General features: G+C 29.6%; 6 protein-coding genes across 6 annotated transcripts; 1 reads left to right on the plus strand and 5 right to left on the minus strand.

The window, feature by feature from the left end:
• Positions 1-1,151: 1,151 nt before the first annotated feature.
• LOC128956433 (uncharacterized) lies at positions 1,152-4,918 on the minus strand. Its single transcript, XM_054302174.1, has 6 exons — positions 4,592-4,918; positions 3,306-4,364; positions 2,673-3,215; positions 1,764-2,603; positions 1,518-1,670; positions 1,152-1,449 (listed from the first exon to the last, which is right to left on the minus strand). The coding sequence occupies exons 1-6, from the start codon at positions 4,680-4,682 to the stop codon at positions 1,307-1,309; spliced, it is 2,829 nt and encodes a 942-aa protein (XP_054158149.1). The 5' UTR covers positions 4,683-4,918; the 3' UTR covers positions 1,152-1,306.
• Positions 4,919-7,799: 2,881 nt separating this feature from the next.
• On the minus strand, positions 7,800-11,424 carry LOC128955572 (cholinesterase 1-like). The gene is made up of 4 exons (XM_054301244.1): positions 11,082-11,424; positions 9,178-9,652; positions 8,098-9,106; positions 7,800-8,025 (listed from the first exon to the last, which is right to left on the minus strand). Exons 1-4 carry the CDS (start codon positions 11,415-11,417, stop codon positions 7,800-7,802), a joined length of 2,046 nt encoding a protein of 681 aa, XP_054157219.1. The 5' UTR covers positions 11,418-11,424.
• An 874-nt stretch (positions 11,425-12,298) lies between these two features.
• On the minus strand, positions 12,299-14,512 carry LOC128955573 (MFS-type transporter SLC18B1-like). Its single transcript, XM_054301245.1, has 7 exons — positions 13,992-14,512; positions 13,276-13,882; positions 13,096-13,189; positions 12,927-13,018; positions 12,676-12,849; positions 12,480-12,573; positions 12,299-12,394 (listed from the first exon to the last, which is right to left on the minus strand). The coding sequence occupies exons 1-7, from the start codon at positions 14,353-14,355 to the stop codon at positions 12,299-12,301; spliced, it is 1,521 nt and encodes a 506-aa protein (XP_054157220.1). The 5' UTR covers positions 14,356-14,512.
• Positions 14,513-16,694: 2,182 nt separating this feature from the next.
• On the plus strand, positions 16,695-18,073 carry LOC128955366 (uncharacterized). Its single transcript, XM_054301030.1, has 3 exons — positions 16,695-16,866; positions 17,041-17,553; positions 17,650-18,073. The coding sequence occupies exons 1-3, from the start codon at positions 16,734-16,736 to the stop codon at positions 18,066-18,068; spliced, it is 1,065 nt and encodes a 354-aa protein (XP_054157005.1). The 5' UTR covers positions 16,695-16,733; the 3' UTR covers positions 18,069-18,073.
• Positions 18,074-18,820: 747 nt separating this feature from the next.
• LOC128955361 (exonuclease mut-7 homolog) lies at positions 18,821-21,867 on the minus strand. The gene is made up of 6 exons (XM_054301026.1): positions 21,237-21,867; positions 20,834-21,118; positions 20,512-20,714; positions 20,266-20,413; positions 19,485-20,196; positions 18,821-19,404 (listed from the first exon to the last, which is right to left on the minus strand). Exons 1-6 carry the CDS (start codon positions 21,741-21,743, stop codon positions 18,821-18,823), a joined length of 2,439 nt encoding a protein of 812 aa, XP_054157001.1. The 5' UTR covers positions 21,744-21,867.
• Positions 21,868-25,963: 4,096 nt separating this feature from the next.
• LOC128955574 (uncharacterized) lies at positions 25,964-27,214 on the minus strand. The gene is made up of 2 exons (XM_054301246.1): positions 26,746-27,214; positions 25,964-26,574 (listed from the first exon to the last, which is right to left on the minus strand). Exons 1-2 carry the CDS (start codon positions 26,879-26,881, stop codon positions 25,964-25,966), a joined length of 747 nt encoding a protein of 248 aa, XP_054157221.1. The 5' UTR covers positions 26,882-27,214.
• Positions 27,215-27,640: the final 426 nt, after the last annotated feature.

The following is a 27,640-nucleotide window of genomic DNA, read 5'->3' on the forward strand; positions in this document are numbered from 1 at the left end:
ATTTAATTAAATTGCTCATGCTTATAAATTATAATCTTATTTATTTATAATTATTATTAAATAAATCAATAGTATTATTTAATATAGATTTATGTTAAATATTAGAAATAAATGTATTTATTATAAAATTTGTATTAAATATAAATATTTAATATAATATATAATATTTCTAATATAATTCTAATATATATCTAATATTTAATATACGTTAATCTATTTGATTGAATACAACCCACAAATGCCATTAATATTAAATACTACTAACTTTAGTTGTTATGAAATGTTAATACTATTTCAGTAATACTATTATCATAAATAGTAATCATAATCTAAAATCATAAACTAAAATATATTTCTACAGTAAATAGTTTTTAATATTATTATACAGTAAATAGTTTTTAATATTAGTATACAGTAAATAGTTTTTAATATTATTATACAGTAAATAGTTTTTAATATTATTATACAGTAAATAGTTTTTAATATTATTATACAGTAAAAATAAATAATCAATTTTGTGTTCAAAAAATATTTATTCTTATTATTTATATAATTCCCAAAATATTATTTACATATTATTTTATACATTACATTGATTAGCATTGCATTCAAATAGTAACAAATTATTAACAATGAGTTGAATAGTATGTTTTTTTTTGAAAAAAATCATTATTATTTAAATACAATTATAATTATAAAACTTTTACCGTAAATGTTTTAGAAGTTTGAGGTTCAGATAAATAATTTTTGATAATAAATATTAAAATTATTTTTTTTTAAAAATACTACCCAATTATAGATAAATGTAAATTCATTGTAATAACCAAATTAAATATATTAATTATTTAAACAATCAAAAAAAAAATTAATAATATCAGATCATAATAATGTTGACAAGTACCGTAATACATATATGACAATCATATATAATAATAATCCTATTGTAATAATCATTTATAAATTATATTATAATAAAATTAAAATTTTTTTTAAAAAATACTATTAAAAATAAATCAGAGAAACACATATAATTTGCTATAATTAATATAAAATCTTAAGATTGATATGAACTCTAAGTTGTATTAACTATTGATTTTTAAAATGAGAGATAAACATATAAAATATAGAAGTACTGAATGTAGCATTAAATATATATATATATATATATATATATAATTAATCATTGATAATTATAATAACAATTGTAATTGAAATTAATTAAATATTTAAAAATTATATTTCAATTAATTAATGGCCAACAAAAGTGCTTCATATAATAAACATCATCAAGAGTTACCCATCAGATCTATGAAACAGCCGAAAAATCGTGAAACTCTTGATATCTGCCGCGTCCGAAACGATTCAAAACTTGAGGTCCGTATAGAGTTCCCAAAACGCCCAGTCCTACCATTAGAGGACAGATGACCAGAGTTACGACCCATCCATTTACTAATTGATTATAAAATTAATAACAACAATAAACAATCCAAATTATTTTTGATAGAAAATTTTATTACCTCCTGTACTAGTATAGACAGGTGCCGGTGGAACAGGTGGTACAGTGCGGTTACAGTAGAATTCATCGGTAAAGTCGCCGCAATCGTTGTGGCCGTTGCACTGAAACTGTGGCAGAAAACACCGTTCATTGTTATGGCATAGTCTGTCGCACGCTATATATATATATATAAAAAACGATATATATTGAATATTAATAATAAATATCGGATTGAAATCTCCAGTTCCCCCTCCCTAACCCTAATTACCTGTTTGAGTGACTTTAATGGTAAGCGGTGCTGGCTTTTTCGGGTCAATGATATAGACAATAATCATTGTATTGACAGATGTATTATAGAAGTTGTCTTTCCATGTCTTGAAAAGTGTTTGATTCACTTCAATCAGATCTCTAGTATTGTTCGAGTCGTAAATTTTGAGATTTTTGTCATCAAATCCTTCGCCGCGGATCAACTCAAATGACATAACATTGATTCCTTTGCTGGGATTATCGGTTGTTATCATCCAAACGCATTGCGGGACACCGGCCAATGTTGACGGTGTCGTTATATTTGTAGTGGCCTTCGAACTCACCTCATAAATGCCGCCACATTTCAGAGCTTGAATTCTGGCATTAAAACCGCGACCACTGAACGGATCACTTTTGCTGCTAATCAGCTGTGAGTTTAAGTCGATAAATACGGGCATTTGAAGCAAATAGTCGGGTATTTGCGACAATTTCGATGGAACACTAATATTGCTTTTCATTGGCGACATAATAAACAACTCGTTGCCCGAATTGATATCAAAATCGGTAAATGTAATGAAAACTAAATCAACGCCCGTACCGACTGTTCCGTTAATAAACCAGTGACTATCGCTTCCTAATGGATAATAGTTAGGATAGTTTGATGTCTGTATTATACTATTGACAGTTTCATTGTTGAATGTAATGTTGTTTTGGTTTAAATTTTTGTCAATAAAAATAACGGAAACACCTAACAGTTGCGATCCATCAATTGAACTCTTGTCGCACACTCTCCTAACAGTCAAAGCATAGGTCTGTCGGGAATCGAGATTCATATCGGGAAATGTGGTCGACTGTAATGAACCTAAAAAAAATCACACCAAAAAAAATAATAATTACCGATAATATCATATACTGTTTGTATGTGGTTTACCTTTGAGATCAATAATCTTAAAAGGATCTTTAGTGCCCAACTCAACCAATTCAATGACATCAGAATCTTTGGGTAGATTTAGATGAGAAAATTGAAATACAAAAGTGCCCACAGAATCGGCTCGTTTGGGGATCAGCCACGAACACATTGTCTGACAACCGGACAGACTATAAGCCGCTGAATTGCCGGTAACTGTCGAGTAACAACCTTTCGGCACTTGAATTACATTTAGTTTGAAATCTTCGGTGACATTTTGATTGAACACAATCTTCAATTGCATTCCATTGACAGCCATAATATCTGGTGGATAACTGCCGCCAATTAATTCAATAATTGGTTTACCATTTCTTCCGGTTTCATCAAAAATCTGCATAAATAACTTGTTTGCAGTTCCGGGCAATGGTTTTTTTTCATCAAAATCAATGGCCAACTGTTGGTTGACATTTCCATTGAACAAATAGGTGACGGGTAATAAAACTGTTTTCGATGTCTTGTATACTATTTGTTTTAATGTATCGTTTTTGGGAAATTGATAACTTCCACCTATCAAATGTTATAGATATATATATATATATATTACAATAATTTCAATATAATTTACGGTAATTTAATAATAATAAATTGATGACAAACCTTGAGATAGGGCTTGTATTCCGATAACATTTAACGGTTGTCTAACTGTATTGATAACTTGAGGCGAGTCATACAAAATCCACAGTTTGTTTGCCGATGAATACAAATACTGGTCACTCCAGTAAATGTTCACAAAATGACTGTCGATAACTGCCAATGGCTGACTATTGGCGGTATTGCCGTCCAATACGGTAATAATATCTTCAGTGTTGACAAATTTAAAGCCACTTAAGTCCAACAGTAACTTTGAGTCTTGATTTTCATGTTCGTAGATTCGCAAACACCGATAGGAGGACAGGGACTGCAACTGTACAGTGGTCGGTAAGTTCATAATGTCGACAGTTTTGTTTTTGTCCAAATCGGTTAGTTTCTTATAGCTGCTGCATATGGAGTCCACCAATTCATAGTGAAACGTATAGTTTTTCGTTTCGGCGGCCGATTTCGAGTATTTCGATATTTTTATATTGATTTGTTGGTCAGTCGACAACAAAAAATCGGGATATGTTGTACCGGTTAGATTTTGGTTTGTATATTTGTCCACTTTGTCAAATGAAAATAAGGTGTCATTGAAATCATGCGGCGGTTCCATATTCATCAACAGTTTCTTATTGTTATATTTGGTACGCAATGTCAACGAAAAGCTAATATCCTTGAAATCGCTGTTTTGATAAGTATAGGGAAATACGAATCGTCCGGTGCCGGCAATGTTCAACAACTGGGCCGTCTGATCGTTGCCGTACATGACATCCCATACTCTGTTGTTGTTGCTATCATTAGTAAAGATAATGCTTATCTGAATCTGTTTTTGATTGCCGATAAATATGACTCCCGGATGCAGTGAACCGCGACTTTCGAAAAATGTTGTTTTGCCATCAATTGTGGTAACTTTTAGCGTATCGTTAGCCGAAATGACCAGTTCTTCGATATCCAAATGCAAGAAACCGTCCGTCACATTGACATTCCACTGACATGTCTTTCCCGGCCATTTATCGGGTGATATTTGAATCTTAAGATTGCCACTCTTACCGGTCAATACCGGTATGTTTGTTGGATTACAATCTAATAGTAATTTTTCAAAATAAGACATCAAAACAAACTATTAGCTGATCTGTCAATTGGTCTCAAAATGGTCACCACAATGATCGGCAAGTTCAAGACATACGACTCTTGGGCCGATCGACAACACCATCAATATATTGCCACCATCATTGTAGCGACCATTGAAACAAACCCCCCCCCCACACACACACACCCACAGTATGTGTGCTGACTGAGTGACAACTTACCGGTGCTGTTGGTGTCCTGAGCCGCCGCGGCGCTGCTGGCCATCAGCGTAATACCGACGACAGCAGCGAAAATTGTCGGCCACTTAAGCATAGCTATCGGCTGTCTGTGATAGTTGTTGACAACACAATCCACTGGATCTGCAATTGATTTGTTGTTTTGTTATATTGTTGTCGATGTCTTCACCACCGATTGGATGTGTTTATTGTGATTCACTAATTGATTGATTGACTGATTGAATGTCTATTTGTTTGGACGCCTCTCTCTCTCTCACTCTCTCTGTATTAATATTATTATTATTGACTGAATCTCTCTCTCTCTCTCTCTCTCTCTCTCTCTCTCTCTCTCTCTCTCTCTCTCTCTCTCTCTCTCTCTCTCTCTCTCTCTCTCTCTCTCTCTCTCTCTCTCTCTCTCTCTCTCTCTCTCTCTCTCTCTCTCTCTCTCTCTCTCTCTCTCTCTCTCTCTCTCTCTCTCTCTCTCTCTCTCTCTCTCTCTCTCTCTCTAATCAATAGGCAAACAGTACAACAAAATAGTTTGTTGACATTCACTGCTTGCCTATCGCTTGTTTCTATGGCAGTCAATGTCTACAATAGTTTTCAATATAATTGTACGACAAGTATGATGACCATTAAATTATTTTCTATTTTAACTGGACAATTTATTTATTTTTTTAAACTATAGTTATTTTTACCAATATGATTATTTCCCCATCCCTCTCCCTAATAATTTAGCTAGATAAATTTTTATTCAATGGATAATTGGTTGATTATCAAATATATATTATTTTTTTTGGTAAATTTATAAATAAAATTTGTTTAAATTTCATATATTCCTGTATTTTCTTTTTTTTATTTGAACACTCTATGTAGTTATTATAATGCGATATACAGTGCGATATTCAATAAGTGTAATGTGTTTTGTAAATGTATGTAATTTATAGTTTTCAATACTATTAAAGTAGTAGTAGTGATAAAAATCAATTAACAAACAATTTTCTATACAGTAATTAAAACGATATTATATTTTGAATGCTATTGACAATAGCCTATTGTTTTATCAAACATACAACACATTTTCAATACAGTATAATATTGTGTGATATATTATATTTGTTGTACATTATTATTATTAAAATATTGACAGTATATATATAAATTAGTAAATACCTATTTTTTTTATTATTTAATATATTATTATAAAAAAAATACACTGATTTAAATATATACTGGTATTATAATGTCAAATAAATATTATTATTTTTTTGTACTAATAAAATTATACTTTACATAAGCTGCTTAATAGTTATTAATATTAAATATTGATATCCCAGGCAAACATTTATTGATTTTTTAGCTAGATATATTAATAATAATAATAATATTTATTAATTTATTCTAGTTTTAACCAGTTTATTAGGTATACATATATATTTATATATACTAAACATTAATATATTGTTATTATTAAATAAATTTACAATAGATTTTGTTGCCTGTTATAAATAAGCTAAATAGTAAATAATAATAATAGTTTAGTTTATTAATTGTGAGTTTTAAAGTTTATTTATTTTGATTTTTTTTTAAAAAAATAAATATAGTCTATACATGTACATTGTACAATCTAATTACTTTTAAGATTAGTACATGTTGTTTGTCTAGACTATTATAAATGCTACAAAAAAAAACATTAATAAATAAATATACTAGACTCCTAGTAACTAGAGGAAATACATGCAATAATATTATATTATATATACTGTATATATAAATGTAACATGGCAACAAAATTTTTCTTAAATTTAGATTTTTAATTTTCTATATTAAACATTTATTTTTTTTTTAGTTTAAAACATTTTGTTGCTATGTTTGCAATTTGCAAGTTTTCATTACAAGTTTTTTTAAAAATATTTTTGTAAATTATAATAATTGTATTGTATTTAAATTAACTAATAAATAATATATAAATAATTTTTTAAAAAATATAATTACTTATTATTATTATTACAATAGTTACACGTTTGCAAACATATGTATAAATATAGTGAATTGTTAATAAAGGTTAATAAATATTAATACTTTACATTTTTTAAATATTATATTATACTAAACTATGATAATAATAATAATCTTAATAATAAATTGCTATAACATGATAATAATATTTATATTACGATAAATTACTATTCACTTTAATTTTTAAGAAAACGGTTTAGATTTCTAAATTAATATTTACATAAAATATTTATAAAAATCTTGTATTTTATTTGATATTTTTTATCAAAAATTTTCCACTCTTTATTGTTTAACCTAGGACATTTTATTTAAATACTAATTAAGATAAATTAACTAAATTATTTGTTTGTTTACGACATAAAAATGTGTGTTTTTAAATTTATAATGTATTTTACAATACTGTACTTAATTTTGTAAATTAATTAACAGTATAGTAGTAGTAGTAGTAGTTAGACAATCAATGACTAAACAATTTTATATATTATGTATGTGTTATGAAATTATTAAAATATTATTAATAGTATAAAGTATTTTTTGAATACTATTGTATTTTTCAAAAAAAAACATTTATTATTAACAATAATGTAATTAATTGTTTTTAAATTATTAGATTTAATATAAATTTTATGTATATGTGTATATTATTATTATTATTATTATTAAAATGTACTAGTTGGCAAACATATAAAAAATCAATTAACATCAATAAGTTGTATACTATAGTTATATTTATTGGCATTGAATTGTAATAATATAATTATATTATATTTTATTTTTTAAATAACATTAATAGAGTTTAGTGCCAACTATTATTGCAGAATATTATTATTATTATTATTATATAATTTTCTTTATTGTTTAATAAAAATAGATGACTATTTTGCTTTAAAAATAAATCACAATATTAAACAATTTTTTTTAAAAATTCAAATATAACTGTTTATATATAATAATAGTAGTAGTCTTACAGCAATTATTGTTTGATAACATTTTGAGATCAGATGTTTATACAAATTTTTTTTACATTTTTAAAGTTATTTATTAAACGGTATATATATTAGACTAATCTATAATCAAATATATATCAATAAAATTATATAAACAAAAATTTCATTTAAAAAAACACAATTACCATAAATAAAAATACTAATAAAAATAATGTTTTTTAAAAAAAATGTTTTTATTAATTATTATTCAATTAAATGATATATTTTTTCCATAACTTTTCGCACTCTTTTGTCTTCAGATTTTTGCCGAAAATCTTTTTCTTTTTCTTCGCGCTGTTGTTGTCGTTGTCGGTGACAATGTCTACGATGTCATCAACTTTGTCATCGTTGCCATTGAATTCATAATAGGGTGCAATCACTTCTTCGTCTTTCATATAATATTTAGGCCATTCTTTGTTCTGTTGATTGAGAGGTCGACTAAAATTGAAAAAAAAACAATTTCCACAATAATTAGTAAATTAAAAACAATTGTCTACTTTTATGACAGACCCGTGATATGCAAAATGAGAGATAGTTTTGATGAACCTCTCGGACATCTGTCTGTCCTCCTCTTCATAGTTGTCTCTATTGATAAACGGATCGCCAAACAGCATATAGGTATCGGTTCCGTGACAGCTGCCCATCCAATCGGCACAGGGAACAGCCTTATCGGATACTTTTCGGGTCCAATAATAGTGATAGACATTGACTTTGTCTGCCGCCGAACTTTTGACCAGTTGTTTGCCGAACAAAATGGTCGGACAAGTAATATAATAGTCGCCTAAAGCCACGCCTAATGTCCGGCGAAGTATCTTCTCGTCTGTGCTGGACTTCAGCGACGAAAAGTAAGTTTTGGCCACTTTGTCGGCATTTATCTTTGTCTTCGTAATCAACTGTTTGGTCAGTTTCTTCAGATCGGCTTCAGCTTCATCTTTGGTTATCGATTTCGGATTCATCAGCGCATACCTCTCCATATCGACCATTGGCAACATATAGCCGCCCTCGTCATCGGTATGTCCTATCAGCACATTGACACTACGCTTATGATCGCCAGCCGTCAGCATTGTTTCGGGCGATTCCGGCAGAAAGGCGTCTCCGAAGATCACTTGAGGAGTAATTTCGTCAAACTTTTTCTTCTCGCTCTTCGCTTTGTGCGACAACAGTAGCAACGTTTTGGACAAATCGGCGGCCGATTTGTTGCGCAAACACGACATGACTTCCTCAGTAAAGTTGTTGGCGCTGTCTTTTTTGATGCACTTCATCTCGTTGGCCACCAAAAGCCACTTTTCTTTGGCCACTTCGGGATTCTCGCCGATAATGTAGTTCAACGCCGAACCCGAAATCATTACAGCATTCTGATAGAGACTCTGACTAATCGGTGATAACAAGTGGACACCAATAGAAAAGGCGCCGGCATTTTCACCGATTAATGTTATCTTTTTAGGATCGCCACCAAAATATGCTATATTATCGATAATCCATTCCATGGCCAGCGCCTGATCCCATAGGCCAACGTTTCCTATATTTAAATAGTAAAAGTTTTTCAGTAATATTTTTCACTAAACTACTGGTGCCCTTATATATATATACCCGGTGCTTCATCGGTGCCCGAATAGAAAAATCCCAATATATCCAATCGATAGTTAATGGTCACAACTACGGCATCAGATTTGGCGGCCAACCATCGGGCGTCATATATGGGACGACTGGCCGAATCGGATATATAGGCACCGCCGTGAATCCAGAGTAGTACTGGCCTTAACGGGTCGGCCTCGTACTGGCGTTCGTTGTCGTTCTTCGGCGACCATACGTTCAAATGGAGACAGTCTTCGCTGAGACTCTTATTGATGATCAGCTCTTTGAACAATTCATTCTGATAGCAGGCCGGACGCCATTCGGTGGCGTCCACTGTCTTCGGCGGTTCGGCGACTGGTAACGGCTTCTTGAACCGGAGCTCACCTACCGGTGGCTGAGCGTATGGTATGCCCAGATAGGTGTGCACTTGTACTCCATCGACAACGTTGACTGAACCGATGTAATGTGTTTTCTTAACGATGACTGTGACCTGATTTGAGACGTCTATTAGACTCAATAAAAGTAATGCAAATATTTTTGAGACAATTGATTGCATTATTATTATTATTCACTTTAAATAAGTTATAAAACTTTTTTTTGTTGTCGGGATATATTATCATTCAAATTATTGATGATAATTCATTTGAGATTTACTATATTATATATATGTAAATAATTAAAAAACAATGTATAGTATGTTTAAAAAATTATCAATATTTTTTAACAAAAAATTATTAACTGATTGAAAAAAGTCAAGTTTTTTTTGTTTGTTTGTTTGAAATAATTTAGTCAATAATTAGTTTAGTAAGTGACTCGACAGCCAATAGTATGCCAACACGTTTGGTGGCACCAAATGGTTTTTTTAATACCAAAAAAAAGTGGTGTCTAACAACTATAAAATAAGTATAACTAATAACAAACAAACTAAAAACTATAATAATTAACAAAAAAAATTAGTTTAATATTATCGATGCTATGAACCAAAACGATTATTACAGGTATATATATATATATAAAATACTGTATATTTGCAATATAGCTAATATAGCGGTTAATTATAATTCACATTTATATTTTTGTATATTTATAACAAAAAAAGCACTGTCATATAAATTAATATATCAGGTGCTAAATATGCTTACTTTACTATTTTAAATAAATAGCTCACTTTAATGTTTCAATCAGCCACCCGTTAAATGTAATTTAAACAAAAAACATCAATTTTTTTTATTTATTATTATTAACTTATTTCATATGATGAACATCTGCATCATTAGATTATATATATATATATATTTTAGAAAATTAATTATATAATTAATAATTTTAATAACATCCAAGATTTACATACTGGCAAAAAAATTATGTATAATTTTTATTATTAATTAAAATAAATTAAATTGTTATTAGTAAATAGTATGTATTGTATTATTTTTATATATAATTAAATGACTTAATATTTTTTTTGTAAGTTTAAAAAAAAATTTCTGAATACCATTAGTTGCAGATTTTAAAATATTTATTATTATTATTATAGATATCTGGCAAACAAACAATTATTATCACTTTTTTAAAAATAAATAAATAAATAATTGTTTTGTTCAGCCCTAAGACTTGATCCCTAAGCTAATGAGCTGTAACTTTGATAACATTAACAACAACTGTGCAAATCGTTTGGTTTGATGGGGATATAGGATGCGCTCGTAATTACCGATAAATTTGGTAATGGCATCCCGTTTGCGGGTCGTATGTGTCTGATATAGAAAACTATACGTTCCCTGCAATAGACAGTACGTACTGAGCAGTGCCAGTTCCGTTTCGTTTAGGCCCAAATCGCTGACCCGATTGGCCACAACAAACAGCAACCCGAGTTGCCGGTGATGCTCTTTCTGTAGGCCATAGCGACCGCTTACACGTACAACATTGCGTTGGTCATCGTCTCCCGGCCATTGTGTAGTGTCGTACCACCAGCACGTCCGCAACAGCAACGGTATCATCCAGTCCTCCAGATTGTAGTTAAACTCGTCCTCTGGTAGACCCAATTCGCTGTAAAATTCTTGCACTTCGGGCCAATAGTCCAGATATTTTTGTCGCAAACACTCGTTGGCGTTGAACTGCAGTATTTCGATGTCCGACTTTTTCATCTGAACTTTGTGTCGGCCGAGTGTCCGACCAAATACTTCGACAATACGTTTGAGATCATATGTATTGGCCAGTGCTTTACGTTCGTCTAAGTTGGCCGTCATCGACGTCATCGTTATATTTTTTTGAAACAAATTTTTTTATTTATATTATTATTATTATGTCTTTACTTATTTTAAAAATATAATTTCAATCAATTGGTAATATGTTGGCTATATATTTAAAAAAAACTAGTATTTAATATAGAATTTTAATTTTTTTTTTGTAGTTAATAGTAACTAAATGTAATATTTATGTTTAACATTGACAAAATATAGTTATAAATAATCTACTTATAATCTATTACTAATTTAAATTATAATTTTAGTACAAAACTTGAATATTATTTTAAAAATAATAGCAAAAATTAAAATTAACTATTACTACTATTATTATAATTACTATTTTCTGTTTTTTAAAAAAAATAATCTTGATAAACAAAATATGAACTTGATTGTTTTACAATAAGTTACAATCATTAATTAATCATGATAAATATAATAATTATTATTAACATTATAATGATATTTATCAGGATAATGTGTTTTAAATATTATAAATAAAATATTAAATCTAGATTTTAGCTAAATTGAATTAAACAATTTATATATATATATATATATATAGTTTATTTAAGTTAAATTTCATAATAGTTTATTAATAATTTTTTAAGTAAATTTTGTAATTTGAATTATGACAAATATTATATATTCATTTATTGGAAATAAGATAATTTGAGTTTTAAAAAAATATAATTTTATTTAAATCATTATTATACAAATAAAATTACAGGTAATAGAGAATTATTTTTTTATAAATAAAATAAACATATTTTTATAATTAAGTATTTTTAAAAACAATATATACGAAAAACAAGCAAATAAAACAAAACAAATTATTGATATATTTTAATTTAAAAAAATTATTTAAAATAAACAATTAATTAAATATTAAATTAATTATATTGTAAAAGTGGCTGAATTTCATCAATACTTTTAAAATAACGACGTTTTCTATTTCTAGTTATTAAATATATTACAAGTAATGTTAACTATAAATACAAAAAACAAAACAAAACAAAAAATTAATTTATTTATTTATAATCAAAAATAAATAAAATCAAAAAAAATATATACCAAAATTAAATCAATTATGAGTATCACTAATGTTGAATTGCGATAACCAATTGTATCTAATAGGAAACCGCCTAATGTGGGCCCAATAAATGCACTATTGATTAAAGAAAATGTGTTTAAAAAAATATAGATAATATTTTTTTTAATAGTATTATTAGTAGTAAAAGCAACATATTTTTTTTGACTAAAATAATACCCGATAGAGTTGGCCGAGAAATACATGGCCGACACCAGACCATAGGTGGACATATCGTCGGGAAAGCCTCGCCTATTGATTGAATCGTTTAGTGTACTAATGAATGCCGTTATCAGTTTGGAGGCCAAACCGAGTCCGATAAATATCAGCGACACTACAATTAGCCACAATTGTCTAAATAAATAAATTAATTAATTAAATCAAAAATAAATAATATTTTTTTTTAAATTAGTAAATATTTTTTTACCTACGGCTCTATTGGTATAAAAAATTGTGGTCCAATAAATAAATAGCCAACAGTACACAATAGATAACCGATTATACATAACTTTTTTGGCGATATCTATTATATTATTATATTATAATTAATTTGTTTTATTTTAGTAAATATATATATATATTTATTTATTAAAAACTAACCCCATTTTCACATAGTTTGCCCCAAATGGGTGTAATGATGGCATGTGTGGCACCAAATATGATAAATATTGATCCGATTAGTAGCGGACTGAGACTACATATTATGTATAACCAAACAACAAAAATTAATATTTAAAGATAATTAATGCAATAATTTTATATATGGGCTATAAAACTGACTTAAATTGCCGTAGATGTGGCTCAAGAGTGACCGCATTGAAGCCGATAAAGTTGAGCGACATTGCAATAGCCAGTGCGTCCAACAGTGTACCCGAATCGGAGATAAACTCCAAAAAATTGCCAGATTTTTGTTGGGATGTCTTTATTTCGATTTCGATTAACAAGAAAATGGCGACACCACCCAATAGTAGGAATGAGCCCAACACTATAAACGGCAACATATAGCCGCCTAATTGGTAGAGTGCACCGCCTAAAGTGGGGCCCAATATGAGACCCAAACCGAAAAATGTTTGCAAAGTCGAGAACGATGTGGCAATTCTGTCGGTAAACTCTTTGGTTATGATGGCATAGGAGGCCGTCATGAATGCCGCCGAAGCGATGCCCTCAATGATACGGACACCGATACACATGATTATGAATGAGACGCCAAAGTTTAGGCGATCGAGTAGTCCGAACAGTGCGGTACTGAAACCGGACACAACAAGACCCAACTCGCAGAGTGCCAGCGGAGACACATTGGCTATGAGTTTGCCAAACAGTGGTGATGTGATGGCAATCATTAGCTCATAGATGCCAAATACCAGTCCGTATTCGGTGGGTGTGGCGCCTGTGTGTGTGTGTGTGTGTGTGTGTGTTGAAGGAGTGGCGGATAATTAATGGCAAAATAAATTAGTAAATTTTTTTATCCAAAATTAAAAATTAGTGATTATTATTACCTTTAGATTCGGCTTCTTTGGGAAAAAAGGGCGCCTGAAGGCTAACACAGGCGGCGATCCAGAAGTTGCCATACGATAGCAAAATCAATATCAACAACTGATAGCCAGTCATCGGACCACCACTGTTGGCGGCTGCGGCCGCCGTCGGCGATTGGCAATCATCGGGCAGTTCATCAATATTGTAGATATGATATCTTTCGATGGTTTGCGAATATTTCGGCGGCTTTTCTGAGATTATTGTCGTCTGATTTTGATTCAAATCGATGGGCAATGACTCGCATCGGACAAACTTCTTGCGCCACTTCCTCTTCTCCTCTTTCGACGAGATCTTCAATGACTCGACATTTGGCGATTGAATTGTCATTTCTAGTCTTGTGTTTTATTTGTTATTATTAGTAATAGTAATAATAATAATTATTATTAAATATCCATTAATCCACAATAATTATTATAATAGAGTCAAATGTAATTATTATTTTTTTTGTTGGTTTTATTATCAAAAAAAATGTTAATAAACTATATTTATAATGTTCAATAAAAAAAAATTTAGATATACAGTACAGACAATTTTTTATTTAAAAAGTTATTAGTTTCTAAATTTTAAAAAAATAAGTTTTCCATTTAATTTTGAGTATAACTCCTAATTAAATATGTAAAATAAGAAATCAAAAATGCATATAAAAGTCATAATTAATAATTAAAAACCTTAATTATTATTAATAATATTGAACTACAAATCTGTAGTAATTAATAATAATATTTTTTTCGACAATAAAAAGATATCTATATATTTATATATATATATATATATATATATTAATAATACAGTATTTTATAACTCAATGACTTATATACAAATAAATTATATTAATATTATACAGTATATATATATATTGTATATAAATGAAACAATTTTGAGTCAATTATTTGTTTTGAAACTTAGATTTTTATCAATTTTAAACCGAAAGTTCATTCATTTCCAATTAAAATGTGATGTTTTAAAAAATAAAATAACTTAAAATAAATATAGTACAACAATAATTATATTGTGTCAATAAACTAAATTTTTTTTTTGAATAAATAAAACCTAAACTATAATTTAACTTATTTTTTATAAATATTGATAATATGACAAAATTCTTATTAATATCAACACAAAAACGTGTAATAAAAATCACAAAATTTTTACACTTTAAATGTAATATTTATTAATATAAATTAAATTACTTTATATAATAATATTTGTTGATATATTAAAACATTTTATTATGACTGTTATTTATCATGAACTTGAAATAAAAATAATTTAGACAAATATTTCACAATAATTATGATAAAATTGTATTTTAAAAAAATAACAAATTATTGTAATTGTTTACTATATTTAGAATAACAAGAAACAATTTAAAAAAAATTGTAAATAATTAAAATTAAAAAAAAAATGTTTTTATTATTGCATTTTAACTTTGAAATTAAATAAACAAATGTAATATTAGTTAATATTTTTTTTAAATATGATTTTAATTTTTATATATATTTATTTGTAAGACACTGTGTGTGTGATAAAACAAAATTGTTATCAAAAAAATTAAAATAAATATTTACACTGATATTTTCATATTAATAAAAAAATATCAATGTTATTAATCCATAATTAAAGTAACTAAAACTTGTTTAAAACTAAAAAATGCGGCAAAAATTATAAATGATGCAAAAAAACATTTTATTGATTATAAATAAAATTTAAATTATTTAAATAATTATAACTAAAATATTAATTAGTCATAAAAATTATAATATTTAAAGACTAGTTGAGAACTATCAGTATATTTTAAATTAAAATATATAGTCTATAGTTTACTGTAATAACAGAATCATAATATATCATATGATATAATAGTATTTAATTAATTAGTAAAATATGTGATTTTAAGTGATTAAAAAAGTCTAATAGTAATAATAATATTATCCAAAAATAATTACAATTATGTTTATAAAGTATATAAGTTTATATTTTGCTTATTATGTTAATTATTAATAATATATTTATAAATATAATTTTTTATCTTTATTGAAACTAACATTTTTAATTGATTCATAAAATATTTAATGTTTAACAATAAAGTAATGTTTTCTAATATAACAATTAGATTTTCAATTTATAGAAAATTAATTTTGTTTATAAATATAATGAATTTCTTAGAAGAAACAAAATTTATATACAATATTAATAAATAGTTGTTTTTAAAAAAAACTATTTTATATTTAAATAACTTAACGTACATGTTTAATTATTACTAATTATTAATTTTTAAAAAATATACATTTATATCATTATAAATGTATATGAAACAAAATTAATTTCTATTTTTAATTAAAGTCATAAATTATGTAATTTTTACTACATTTTAAATGTACTATTATTGTGATAATATTAAAAAAATAAATATTTTAATAAACTAATTGTTAATAATTATTGTAATACTAATAGAATAATTTTTTTTAATGGAAAAAATAGAAATTAATTCAAACATTTTATTTAAATTATAGTATATTTTAGAAAATAAAATAATTTTTTTTATTAAAAAAAATTTAATAACCAAACAAAAATCATTTTGAAAATTATTTCATAATTATTTATTTATTTTTTATTTATTTATAAATTTAATTGAATAATTTTTATTTTATTTTATTGAAACATAAATACTCAAAACAAATGTCTAAATATGGTTTCGGATCGCAATGACATTCAATACACCGTTATTTAGGCGTTTGTTTACCATATTAGCGGTTTTGGTGATTGTCTACAGTGTTGTTGCCGATTGTAAAACAGTTACCACTACTGCCAAACATACAAAAATTGACAAAAATAATGGTAAGAATTAGAAGATAGGATAAGTAGTTACGAGGAGACAGTAGTTATAGTAGCAGTAGTAGTAGTAGTAGGGATACAGTTGTATAGATATATAGATGTATAGATGGGTTAACTTTTTATTATATATATATATATATATATACCTAAAAAATAATAATAAAATATAATTTACAGGTATTTTACGGTTCGTAAAGAATGTTAGACAACACCATCTCCAACACCAACTTCAACAACAACAACAACACCAACAAAACGAAGGTCCGGTGTCCGGTGTATTGACCACAAAAATAAGTGCTAATAATAATAATAATAAGAACAGAGAAAAAGTGGCGACCATTGACTACAATAGTATGACTACAGCTGCCGATGAAGACGATGAAGAGGATCGGACACTTCAAGCGGCCAACGATGTCTATCACGACTACGAAATGAATGGCGAACAGGGAAACGCTACCGAAGCGCCAGACATGGATCCCAATGCCGAACTGGTCGATGAAAAGGGTGAGAAAGATATCGATACGTCTAAGGATAGTAAAGGCGACGGCAAAGATGATGATGACGTCGATGATGATGATGAAGATGATGTCACTCTCAAGTCTGCCTGGATTATGAATAATCCAAATATGACTACTGCTCATCCACTGCTAGTACAAGAGGTGACCACAAAAAGGCCACAAAAACCCGGAGGTATTTGTTGAGACAATTGACAAACAAAGCAAACAATTTAATCCACAAAAAAATCTGTTTTTTTCTTCTTCTTTAACTAAAACTAATTATCATTAGATCCAAGAATCAATAATAATACAGTTGTTATGTCCAACACATCGACAACAATGACGACACCGAAGCCTAGAAAACTGACCGACAAAGTAAAGTCATTGTTGCAGAACACGTACACTGGAATCAAGACGAAAATCAATTCGACAATAATGACTACTCGGCAGTTGTGTCTGGAAACGGCACAGGACTCGGGCTATTGGTGTTCAAACAGTACTGATCATCAAACAGGACGGCTAACCATTCGCTACTACTATCATAAGGACAGAAAGGTTTGCGAGTGTTTCCTTTATTACGGCTGTTTTGGCAATAAAAACAACTTCAATACAGTCAAAGAGTGTGAGAACAGTTGCGGCTGGTATTTCGGTATCGACGATAAACGACAAAGACAACTGTCCAAAGATGACTGTTCCATAAATCCTTAGAAAATAAGATTTATATATATATATATATATATATAAAGTTATACCACTTTTTTTGTTACTGAAAAAATATATATATATACTATTGATTTGATTTTTTGTTGTTGTTGTTGGTTATATTGTGATAACAATTTCAAAGTGATTATTAAATCAATATATATATATATATTATTATATATTTATTATTACCGTATTATTATTATTATTATTATCGGTATTTTTGTTGTTGTTGTTGTCAAATGTTGTTTTATAAATATGTTTCATAAATTTTGTTTTGTTTTTTTTTAAATAATTAATTATTTTTTTTAATAATAATTTATAATAAATTTTTCTAAAAAGATATAAATTAGTATATAAATAAAATATATGATATATTATTATTTAATAGATAATATAGTTTAAAAAGTTTGTATTGTATAAAAAAAATCATTTTATTCAAAATCAAATTAATGTATTTAATATGTATTCTTAACAATAAAATCAACATAAAAATTAAATGTTGAAAAAAATAAATTATATAAAATAATAATAATGAAATTACATTATCCGATATTTATATTAATGAATTATTATTATTATCAAATAATAAATAAGATTATAAAACTATGAAAATGTGTGATTCATAAATATAAAAAAATTTTATATCATTTGTTAAATAAATAATTATCATATAATTAAAAAAAAAACAATGAAAAATCTTGAATATATTTACAAAAACTATTATACATTTGTAACTCAAGTATTATATTCAACAATCAATCCAAACAAATCACTTCCGGCTCACTATTATCGCACAGTTGTTGTTGTTGTTGTTGGTCTTCGCCATCATCTGCGACCACTTTGAACAACAAATCCTGAATCTTATCCTTCCATCGGGTTTGATGACAGCCGTCCCAAAACACTTGACCACAAGTGGGACACATAAGAAATTCATTTACTTTACTGAAGATATTGCTGTGAAAGCCCTCAAACTTGACATCAACTCCTGATTTAGTTTTAGCTGAATCACGATTTTCATACAATCGGCTCATTTGACTACTGGTCAGTACTTGGAAGTCATTGCAGTTACACTTCGGACATCGGGTAAACAGGTCCGGTTCGGTAACTCTAACGTTAAACTTGTTCAACACTATCTCCAATTGCTCGAAAGCATTGATACCATTGGGAACCCTATAACACTTGCCGGCGGGCAGTCTCGACCTGAAATAATCATACGGTGCCCCACAGGTCAACAGTAGCCGTCCCTGGTCCAGTGCCAATCGGGCAGACTTGTGGTGGTCATCGTTGGTCTCGGCTATTAAGATATCGGCACCGCATATACGCAAATATCTACCCAAACCTTATAATTTGACCGAAAAAAAAATCAAATATCTATTATAACATATGAGATAATAATAACAAAGAGTAGAGCACTGATACCTTGAAGCATAGTATCGCAGACACACTTAAAATCTTTAACATTAACAGATGGACAGTCAAAATCCAATTGTTTATCGGCTGAGTCGTCGCTTGTTTTCCTTTTGTTATGTCTTTTCTGTAATTTTCCCGACAGAAAATTTCCAACAAATTCATCAAAATTTAAACTGTTTTCCGAAAATAATTGTCGAAATCGATCAAAAATTTCGATCAAACAAAACGCGTCTAAAGCCGCGTATTCAATCTGTTCTTCACGTAATGGCCGTCGACTCCAATCGGAAAACTGTTCCGATTTGTCTAACGGTTTGCCCAACAATATAAAAACAGTTTTAGACAATCCTTTCAAATCTTTTTTTTGGCGGCAATCGGCTATCACTGAATCGTCAATAATATTTGGAAATTCACTCAAAACAAACTCAAAAAATTTGGACAAATCTAACACATTTACGGGACTGTAAACTGCATTTGTCGGCAACGATTGGCGAATCTGTGTCAGATCGTGTTGTATACCGTAACCTAATTTAATAATCGACTTGGAGTTCAGTATACGTTCGGTAAATTGTGTCCAACACTGACTGTCCCGTAGTTTCATTACATCAATTATATGACAACAATCCTGTGCAGCAATTTGCAACAACGATAGCTTTTCGGTAGTCGATGAATTGGGATTCAATAGTGGTGGCCATTCACCGTCGATGCCGATAACCGAATAATTCTGATAATTTATGCCAATGAATAACCAAAAAATTAATTACCGAGTAATCAAATATCGCCATATAATTACCTCAGCTATACGATTGATAAAAATATCAAACTTTTGGTCACTGTTGACCCAAACAACATCGGTAATTATCGATAGTTTCAATTGATAGTAGTTATTATTATTATTAACCGGTGTTTCTCCCCAATCGTCCCATTGGTTGGCATTTGACCTGCAATACAAGCAATTAGTAGTAAATACTAAAATACGACTTTTATAGTGAAAAAAAAAATAATAAATTCAATAATAAAATAACTAAACTAAACATACATTTTAGGAGTCAATTGACTTTCGGTCATATTCTGTATACAAGTCGGTCTCTTATCGATCGGTATATTGAACTCTTGGGCCCATTTGTACGACTCATCTATGCTATAGTTGACAATTTCGATGACCAGCTCTTCCTGAAGTCGTGGATTGTCGGCCACTGTTTTGGTGATAATCTCATTCCAGGAACCATCAGAAAAACCGTTCTTAAAAAAAAACATATCGTAAGTCGAAATATCGAAAAATAAAATACTGTAATAATTATGATTACTATAAAACAGACGGAACAACAACAACAACAACAACAAAATTATTGGACACAAACCTCGATAAACCTGCGATGCAATAGATATCGCAATTGGCGGCTATGTTGTTGGCCGACAATGTTAGGACAGGCACTGTCATCGATCTGATAATGTTTGAGCAAACGGGTCACCAATTTTTGTATAGCTCTTTGTTCCAGTTTTTCATATCGTGTACCCTTTATTTGATCGGCAATCTCAAGGGCATAGTTGCGGTCGACGTAGCATTTGTCCAAAAACTTGATAAACTCGTAGCCGTGTGTCCGCTGCTGATCGCGTATGTAGTCCTCCATAACCGATAGCTTATCCTAAAAAAAACACAAATAAAATCAGTTTTTAAAAACAGATAACTCTATTGGATATCGTATACGATATCAACAGATGGTGTCCACTAAAAAATATATAACAATTGGCGACAAACAACACCTGAAACAACAGCGGAACCAGTATTTGCTTGATATCAAAGTGGTCTCTCAAGTCAAACGTTGTGACCAAAAGTGCGGCGTCCAAGTACTTCTTTTCGGCCAACAAAGTGCCGACATTGGCCAGTATTTCCGATTCGGGAATCGTTTTCAGATGATAGACATCGACAACAATGTCCATCCATGTCTTGTTCGCCCTGCGAAGTGCAAAATCCATGGCCTCATTACGTACGGTAGGGTTCAGCAACCGTGCAGTCATTTGTTGACTGTCCGGACTTTGGCCAACATATTTGCCGAGTTGTTCGACTATAGTATAGGCCAACGATGTCTTAATACCGCTGAATTTGGTATTGTTTGCCGACAATAGTTTGACCAAATCGAGGACATCTCGATAGACGTTGTCGGACGTACCGAAAAAGTCGGCCAATTGTTGAACGTGTGAACCGTCTTTCGTAACGGTGAACGCAGTGGTCAAACGTTTGGCGAACTGTTCCAGACGTTGGTTGGCCATTGAGTGGTTACCGTCGGTTGATGTCCAGCACTGATATTATAGGCGATTGCAATACAAGTGTTAATATTAATGCAATAATTAAATAATTTATTTTATTATCAATTTATGGCTTATAACTAGAGAAACAAATATTAGTTAAAGTTTACACAAATAACCAAAAATATGAAACATTCGAAAATAACGTGACGATTAATCTAACGTATACTAAGTTATATACAATAATTGGATCATCACTTAATTTGAACTAAATTTGATCGTCATTTTATTTGTTGGACGTATTTGTTTGACGTATTTGTTGGACGTATTTGTTGGATATAACACGTGTTGCAATAATAGAGTTTTTTAATATTTTGAAATTAATTTATTTTTCATATTCATTAAACAAACGTTTATTTTAAAAACGCAAACAAAATAAACACTGATTTTTCAGTAACTATCACTTTAATTGATTAAATTAGCTATTTTTATAAGTTTTGTCCTAAAAATATGAATAAAGTGAAACAATTGGTTCATCATATTATCGGTGACAATGATGTCGACAACGATGACCAGCACATGGATGTCGACCAGAATTTTACCGAAAGAGTATTAAGTCAGATGTCGTCCATCGATAGAGAGACCATCGATGTCTTGATTGATAACGGATATCAAGACAAAGATGCGTTGATGGCGTTTGATATCAAAGAGGATCTCCCAATGTTACCGGTACTCAATATGGCTCAGAAGTCGCTGCTGAGGAAAGCGTTGATTGCTATTCAAGAGTCGGAACAGTTTGAATGCAAAGTGTCAGACCTGAAGGCCGACGACTATGTCGGTAGTCAGCAGTCGACGGTAACGACATATTTTACATTTATATGTGACGATCATATCGTAAATGTGATGATCCTCTTATTTATGACGATCTTTTTATTTACAATCATTTGTTTATTAGGAGTTGGACTCAAGTCAAGAAAGTGAAGATATTAATCTGATAAGTGATGATTCAAAAGATCAACAAAGCGGTGATGAATCGGATGAGGTAAGTGATGATCATATTGTTAATGTGTTGATCCTAAATCTTATAATGTGATGATCTTTATAGTTTACTTTATATGATGTCATACAAAAACCAAAATATATTCCTGGTTTAGTCAATATTGATTCAATGGATAACGAAGTCGTGGCTGTATGTGATGATCTAATTTTATATTATTATTTTAATTTTTTAAAAATTATTTTTTAATGACGATCCAGATTCATAAACCGACTGGTAATCAGTATGAGTTTCGTCGCTTTCGAGAAAAAATGGCTATAAAATCACAAAAAGCTAAAGCAATCGGATCGCGTTTTTTTAAATGTGTGGAACATAGAGAGTGCGAAAATAAAGTGTGGACTAAAGCTCAGTCCTATAAAGAGCATATTGAAAAATATGAATGGCAGTTTATATGTTTGCATACTGGATCGTCACACAACAATGGATCGTTTTGTAGTAAACTTTTTAACTACTCATCCGGCGTTAGAAAACATTTTATAAATAAACATAAATAATTGAATATATTGTAATTAATAATTGAATACAAGAATAAAATGTTAAAATATTAAATTGACATAAATATCACATACATCAAAATGGATCATCACTTAGTATGTGTATAGCACTATAACAGTATACATAATGTTTACACATAGTGTGTGATGATCCTAAAATTTATTGATCATCACATAAAGATCTATGGATTATCACATTTTAATTAAAGTTTAAAGTATATTTAACTAGAGTTGTGGCAACATTTCAAATAGTATTAATTATTTCTATATATGTATAAATTAATCATATAATTTTTTGTAAAATATTAGTATTAATTAAATAAATAATATTTTTTTTTGTAAAATATTAGTATTAATTAAATAAATAATATTTTTTTTGTAAAATATTAGTATTAGTTAAATAATTATTTTTTTGTTGTATCAGTTACCTGTTTTTTTTATACATATGTATATTATACTAAACTTATTCTTAAAAAATATAAAATATATAATTTTTACCATAAAATAATTCAACAAATATTATAATTTGTAAATTGTATTTATAAATTATATATATCTACTGTAATATTGTTTTTAATGTTATTGAATTGAATACAAACTTTTCTAATAACTATAATTTGATTCTCTAGTTATAACTAAAATGCAAATAAACTTTTTTTTTCAAATGATAACACAAACACAAAAATATTCGAATGTATTTTGCAATCAAAATATTACAATAATGTACAGTAGAAAAGTAATTGACTATTAATTACGTCTAAATAATTATTAAGGTTTTAATGTAATGTTTTGCAAAACAAATAAACTTCAATTTAGTAGTAGTAATAATAATGGGGACAATAATTTGTTGGACGTTATTGATGGTTACAAATGTTTGGTTTTTTAACTATACAGTACAATGTATTGTTAGAATGTTGTAGACAATTATAATGCAAAACATACGTCAAATGTCAACACTGAACACTACAACATGTGTTGCAATAATACAATGTTTTATAATTTTTGAAATTAATTTATTATTTCTTATTCATTAAACAAACGTTTATTTCAAACGCAAACAAAATAAACAGTGATTTTAATAATAGATATAACTATCACTTCAATTGATCCATCAGTTGTTTACATAAGTTATGTATAAAATGAAACAATTAGTTAATCATATTATCGGTGACAACGATGACCAGCACATGGATGTCGACCAGAATTTTACCGAAAGAGTATTAAGTGAGATGCCGTCCATCGATAGAGAGACCATCGATGTCTTGATTGATAACGGATATCAAGACAAAGATGCGCTGATGGCGTTTGATATCAAAGAGGATCTCCCAATGTTACCGGTACTCAATATGGCTCAGAAGTCGCTACTGAGGAAGGCGTTGATTGCTATTCAAGAGTCGGAAGAGTTTGAATTTAAAGTGTCAGACCTTAAGGCCGACGACTATGTCGGTAGTCAGCAGCCGACGGTAACGACAGACAACAAACGCAAACGTGAGACAACTCCTAGGGTGTCGACAACACCGGTTAAGAGGACCCGTACCAGTGGTATGAGTGTTATTTCGTCTAACCCACGACCACCGTCGTCGTCCATAGCGTCGGATGGTTTGGGTTCCCGTATGAGACAAGTGGTTAGCGGCCGAAAATCGATTCGTGGCGGCGATATGTCCGACTCGGACATTGAGCTCAACAATAGTAGACGAATTACGCGAACCTATGTCTCCAGTCCTGAGTATGACATCAATAATGTTAAAGAGGAGGAGGAAGAAGATGAAGAAGAAGAAGAAGTTAATGAATCGGATGAAGAGGAGGAGGAAAAAGTAAATATAGATTTTAGACATTTTGGATCAAAAACAACTGCTAGGAAATCAATTGGTGGACCGACACCTAGATTTATGTTAGCTAATCGGCCAACTATGCCAATCGGTACGACTCAGTTTAAGACATCGGCCCGAAAGTCTATCGCCACACCTCGTCCATCGCAGGTTCCAGTGCTGGCCAATTCAGTTACCGATCGGCGATCATTAGCTTTAAATCGTTTGTCAACTGTCACCAAAACACCGGACACTTCGCCGAATACTCGACGATCGTCGTCAACATATGTGCCGACGCCTACCGAACTTGAGGTCAGAGAACGATTGGAACAGAAAAAGTTAGAAAAGGCGACCACAAAGTCGGGCCGTAAGACACGCGCCAAACGATAATTACAAGTATAATACCAATGAATTCACTATATTTTTTTAAATATGAATTTTTCAAAATTTTTTCGGTAAATACTGTAGTATTTTAATTATAATTACCTATCGTTTCATTTCATTCATTGCTAATATTCCATATAATTAATGATTTTTTTTAAATCATACATTTATATTAAATTTAATCATTTAATTGTTACTTAATTATAAATGTTAATTACTAATTAAATAATATTTAATAAGTGTTAAATGTTTTTTGTTTCAAATAAATACAAATGTTTAGTAATAAATAACTATTTTAAATAATAATAATTAATTATATTTACCGGTAATTATTCTGGTATTAAATCTAATTATATATTAAAGTATCGATAATTTTTTTATAATAAAGTATTTTACCGATAAAACAAATTGTCAATAAATATTAATTGTATTAATTATATATATATTAAAGTGAATAACAATTGATGAGTAGTAATATGTAATGAAATTAAAACTAACTCTTCAATAGTCGGATAAGTGGCGGTCGTCTTCGTCGTCGTCAACTGATATCATGTCATTCATGTCGATCACCGTTTGAATCAGTTCATCGAACGATTCATCTATAATTGTATCGATTTTACTGAGTGTATCGCTAAACTGGTCGCTCAACATATCGTCAGCGCTCACCTCCTTATCGGTGATAGCGGTCATTGTCTTGCCATCAGCGATAGTGGCAGCGGCCAGTCGTGTGTACGGTCTCATCGGTGGAACGTAATTCGATGGCGACCGTCGCTGGCGTCGCGGACTCTTGGCAGCCGCCGTATCGTCCGATTCACTTGTCATCGTAGCCGTTGTTTCGCCGCCAGACAATCGGTGTAACTGGACTTTCGGTTCGGTTTCCAGTTTATATTTGTGATGCGGGTCGTCATCACTAGTGGCCAATGCGGGTCTGTCCTTTTGTTCGTCTACGACGACTGTTTCGTTTCTAATTTTTCGACGATGTTGTCCGGCCATTGTTACGTAATCGTCGGCTGCTTTCATGGCGTCTTTAATTTCGTCGTCAAACGACTTCGACGGCGATTTGGACTCGCGTTCCGGTAGATAATTGGCTCTGTTTTGGACCAATCGGTTGCCTATCGGTGGGCAGAAAACAGAGACAACAATTAATAGTCGGGTTAATTGGCGGAACATTTTTGTTGTTGTTTGGGTCATAACTACTGGACAACAACAACAACAACAACAACAATACCATAACGAGAGTATTATCTCTGATCTATCAAATGGTTTAAACGATCAATAAATACCTTTCAATACTAAGACAATAAGCACTACAATCAACAACAATAAGATGATTATGAAGACATTGTTAGCAATTAAGAGATTTTGTGAAATGTTTAGTTGATTGTTGATTGTATCCATTAATTTGTCAGACATTATCATATGATATATCGATGAGAGTCGTGTGTCTAATAATTTTTAAACAACAACAACAACAACGACATACATGAGCCAAATCTAACGGTGCTTTTTGAACAAACTATAGGACAACCAATTGGTATTATAATACACAGATATCTTGGGAACCGATTGTTGGATTATTTGTTTTGTTGGACACTATTTTTTTTAATTAGCGACCATTAAAAACAATAGTAAACACCAACAAAAAAAACAAATCAATGGTTTATCTGATCCACCGATCAATTGATCCGCAAATATGTTTGTTGTAATTATTATACTATTAATACAATATCTATGCGTAACTAATAAATAGTCTAAACTGTAATTATATTTTACTGATTGTTTGGCACTGAATATATAGGAAATAAAAAAAATAATTAATTTTAAGTTCCGTTTTAAAACTTTCAACTTTAATACATAATAACTGGTGACTCAATGTTAGTCTCAATTTTTTTTGTTGAACACTTTGAACACAGTATATAATCGTATGGTTTTTATTTTAAAAAGCAATCATTAATTTTATAATAAAAATTAACTTATATATATATATATATATGTATATAAAAGGTCCTAAACATATAACTATAATTAATGATAATGTTTGGACCATTTTTTTTTGTTAATTTGGATAATAATATTCGATAATTTATTTTCTCTATACATACTATTTTTTGTCCATTAAAGCGACAATCGATTGTATTCCCAAACATTGTTAATGTATTCATAAAATAAAATCATTTT

The sequence above is a fragment of the Oppia nitens genome, unplaced genomic scaffold (assembly GCF_028296485.1).
Source record: "Oppia nitens isolate AA-2021 unplaced genomic scaffold, nextdenovo-longstitch-racon4-pilon3 scaffold2_pilon_pilon_pilon, whole genome shotgun sequence".
Taxonomy (NCBI): domain Eukaryota; kingdom Metazoa; phylum Arthropoda; class Arachnida; order Sarcoptiformes; family Oppiidae; genus Oppia; species Oppia nitens.

What these genes read in the sequence shown, in the direction of transcription:
- LOC128955361 (XM_054301026.1), bottom strand. Translation starts at nt 21,743, where the DNA reads ATGGCCAACCAACGTCTGGAACAGTTCGCCAAACGTTTGACCACTGCG. An exon ending in TGGTTCCGCTGTTGTTTCAG is followed by an intron (nt 21,119 to 21,236) that starts GTGTTGTTTGTC and finishes TGTTTTTTTTAG; the next exon opens with GATAAGCTATCGGTTATGGA. An exon ending in AGTCAATTGACTCCTAAAAT is followed by an intron (nt 20,414 to 20,511) that starts GTATGTTTAGTT and finishes CTTGTATTGCAG; the next exon opens with GTCAAATGCCAACCAATGGG.
- LOC128955366 (XM_054301030.1), top strand. Translation starts at nt 16,734, where the DNA reads ATGACATTCAATACACCGTTATTTAGGCGTTTGTTTACCATATTAGCG. An exon ending in AAAAATTGACAAAAATAATG is followed by an intron (nt 16,867 to 17,040) that starts GTAAGAATTAGA and finishes TATAATTTACAG; the next exon opens with GTATTTTACGGTTCGTAAAG. An exon ending in AAGGCCACAAAAACCCGGAG is followed by an intron (nt 17,554 to 17,649) that starts GTATTTGTTGAG and finishes AATTATCATTAG; the next exon opens with ATCCAAGAATCAATAATAAT.
- LOC128956433 (XM_054302174.1), bottom strand. Translation starts at nt 4,682, where the DNA reads ATGCTTAAGTGGCCGACAATTTTCGCTGCTGTCGTCGGTATTACGCTG. An exon ending in TCAGGACACCAACAGCACCG is followed by an intron (nt 4,365 to 4,591) that starts GTAAGTTGTCAC and finishes AATTACTATTAG; the next exon opens with ATTGTAATCCAACAAACATA. An exon ending in TAAGATTATTGATCTCAAAG is followed by an intron (nt 2,604 to 2,672) that starts GTAAACCACATA and finishes GATTTTTTTTAG; the next exon opens with GTTCATTACAGTCGACCACA.
- LOC128955572 (XM_054301244.1), bottom strand. Translation starts at nt 11,417, where the DNA reads ATGACGTCGATGACGGCCAACTTAGACGAACGTAAAGCACTGGCCAAT. An exon ending in ACGATGACCAACGCAATGTT is followed by an intron (nt 9,653 to 11,081) that starts GTACGTGTAAGC and finishes GTCTCAAATCAG; the next exon opens with GTCACAGTCATCGTTAAGAA. An exon ending in GGGCACCGATGAAGCACCGG is followed by an intron (nt 9,107 to 9,177) that starts GTATATATATAT and finishes ATTTAAATATAG; the next exon opens with GAAACGTTGGCCTATGGGAT.
- LOC128955573 (XM_054301245.1), bottom strand. Translation starts at nt 14,355, where the DNA reads ATGACAATTCAATCGCCAAATGTCGAGTCATTGAAGATCTCGTCGAAA. An exon ending in TTTTTTATACCAATAGAGCC is followed by an intron (nt 12,850 to 12,926) that starts GTAGGTAAAAAA and finishes TTATTTATTTAG; the next exon opens with ACAATTGTGGCTAATTGTAG. An exon ending in TTCTCGGCCAACTCTATCGG is followed by an intron (nt 12,574 to 12,675) that starts GTATTATTTTAG and finishes TTTAATCAATAG; the next exon opens with TGCATTTATTGGGCCCACAT.
- LOC128955574 (XM_054301246.1), bottom strand. Translation starts at nt 26,881, where the DNA reads ATGATAATGTCTGACAAATTAATGGATACAATCAACAATCAACTAAAC. An exon ending in TATTGTCTTAGTATTGAAAG is followed by an intron (nt 26,575 to 26,745) that starts GTATTTATTGAT and finishes GCCCACCGATAG; the next exon opens with GCAACCGATTGGTCCAAAAC.